General features: G+C 55.2%; 1 protein-coding gene across 1 annotated transcript in view; it reads left to right on the forward strand.

Annotated features, from left to right (window-relative positions):
* The window catches only part of LOC103763048 (dystrobrevin beta), a 15,187-nt gene that overhangs the window by 1,979 nt on the left and 11,348 nt on the right, over window positions 1-1,860 (forward strand). Inside the window, exon 2 of the mRNA XM_029965974.1 lies at window positions 158-242. Coding sequence (XP_029821834.1) covers window positions 158-242 — 85 coding nt within the window. The remainder of the gene's footprint in view (window positions 1-157; window positions 243-1,860) is intronic.

Below are 1,860 nucleotides of genomic sequence, written 5' to 3' on the forward strand. Positions count from 1 at the left end.
GGGGCCTCCTCTGGACTCTCTCCAGCAGCTCCACGTCCTTGTGCTGCTGTTGCCCAGGGCTGGAGGCAGCTCTGAGGGGGGTCTCAGCTGAGGGGGCAGAGGGGCAGATCCATGGGACGCTGCCTGAATGTCACAGAGGACACTGTGTGTGTTGCAGGGGCTCAGAACTTCGATGTCATCCGGCTCTCCACGTACCGAACCGCCTGCAAGCTGCGCTTCGTGCAGAAACGCTGCAACCGTGAGTCCTGCTCACCCCGGGCTGCAGGCAGGGCTCCTGCATGTCCCACACCCTCACCCCTGCCAGTCCTGGGCGGGCTGGCAGCAAGCACTTTGTCAGGCAGTGGCAGTTGTTACTGTAATGACACAGAGATTAAGTGTGCAGTTGTACTGTGTAAGTGTACAGTGATGCTGTATAATCTCTTGGGGTTTGTTCCTTACTGTTCAGAATATTTAAAATACAAGGGCCAGCATGAGGTGTCTCCTTGCCCTAAGTGCTGGCTGCAGGCAGCTGGAGCTGTTTGAGGTGCTGCTCCACCCTGGGGTACCCCCGAGCAGCTGCCAGCAGGGCACAGGGACAGCCCTGTGGGGAGGTGTCCAGCTCTGTCCCAGTGGCACTCGTGACATGGAGTGACCATAAAGAATTCTGCATGTTCATACCCCACTGCCAGTGTAAGTTTTCTCCTCTTCCCTGGCCCTGTGAGCATGGACAGCTCCCCAGAGCAGAGGTGGATCCCAGGTGAGGGGTGGGACACTGTGTTCTGCCCGTGCCGAGCCGGACGCAGCAAACGCTGAAGGAGCTGAGGTGTGCAGGAGCAGATCCCCCCTCCCAGGCACAGGAGTTGGGCTGTGTGGCACAGGGGAGGCCAGGAGAAGAACTGAGGTGTGCAGGAGCAGATCCCCCCTCCCAGGCACAGGAGTTGGGCTGTGTGGCACAGGGGAGGCCAGGAGAAGAGCTGAGGTGTCCTGGGGAGGACACAGGTCCCTGCCTGTTCCCCCCAGCCCGGGCTGTGTCGCAGGGCTGTGGTGACCACTCGCTGGGTGGATGGCTCGGAGGTTTCCCAGTCCTGGGGAGGAGTGTTGGTTCCTGGCTGTAGCTCATGGCCCAGGATTAAAAATCTCTCCAGCAGCAGAGAGGTGTTAAGAAATGCTGAGTGTAGGACGTTGCACTGGCCCAGTTCAGTGATGCCCATGCCCTGAGCAGCCTTGGCCATCCCTGGATCTGTGGGTGAGGCTGGGCAGTTGGATCTGTGTCTGAGCCAGGGTGGGGGTCACAGCTTGGCTTCTGTCCTTGTGGGGCTTTTATGTGAGAAATAGAGACAAGCTGAATGTGAGAAATGTTCAAGCTCACCCTGAGTTCAAACCCTTTTTTGGGGAGATCCCAGGAGTGGTGAACACACATGTCTGTCCTCTGTAGCTGCTGGATCACGTTCAGCTTGGATTGCTGTTGATCCTTAGATGTCTCCTCTGCTCTCATGCATAACTTAGAGCTTTGAAACATTTCAAAATACTGTTTAATGTGGTTCTGCAGATTTCCCCAAACTGTGGTTTGGGAAATGTTTTCTCCCCGTGGTTAACACTCCTTAGATGTGTGCTTGTATGTGGCAGGGTAATTTGGAAAAATGCTTTGGAGTTCTAGACCTGTGTTATGCTCAGGATTTGGCAACTGGATCAACTGGAAACAGTCACAGTTCAACTGGAACATCAAGTTCCTCCTTCGATACTCTGCTAGTCAGCACGAGGGGGTTCCAAATTACTGTAAACAATTTGTAGTGAATTTGGAATATCATGGAATCATGGAATGTTTGGGGTTTGGCAGCACCTCAAAGCTCATCCAGTCCCACCCCTGCCATGGGCAGGGAC

Source organism: Manacus vitellinus, unplaced genomic scaffold (assembly GCF_001715985.3).
Source record: "Manacus vitellinus isolate BGI_N305 unplaced genomic scaffold, ASM171598v3 scaffold_128_pilon, whole genome shotgun sequence".
NCBI classification, from domain to species: Eukaryota; Metazoa; Chordata; class Aves; order Passeriformes; family Pipridae; genus Manacus; species Manacus vitellinus.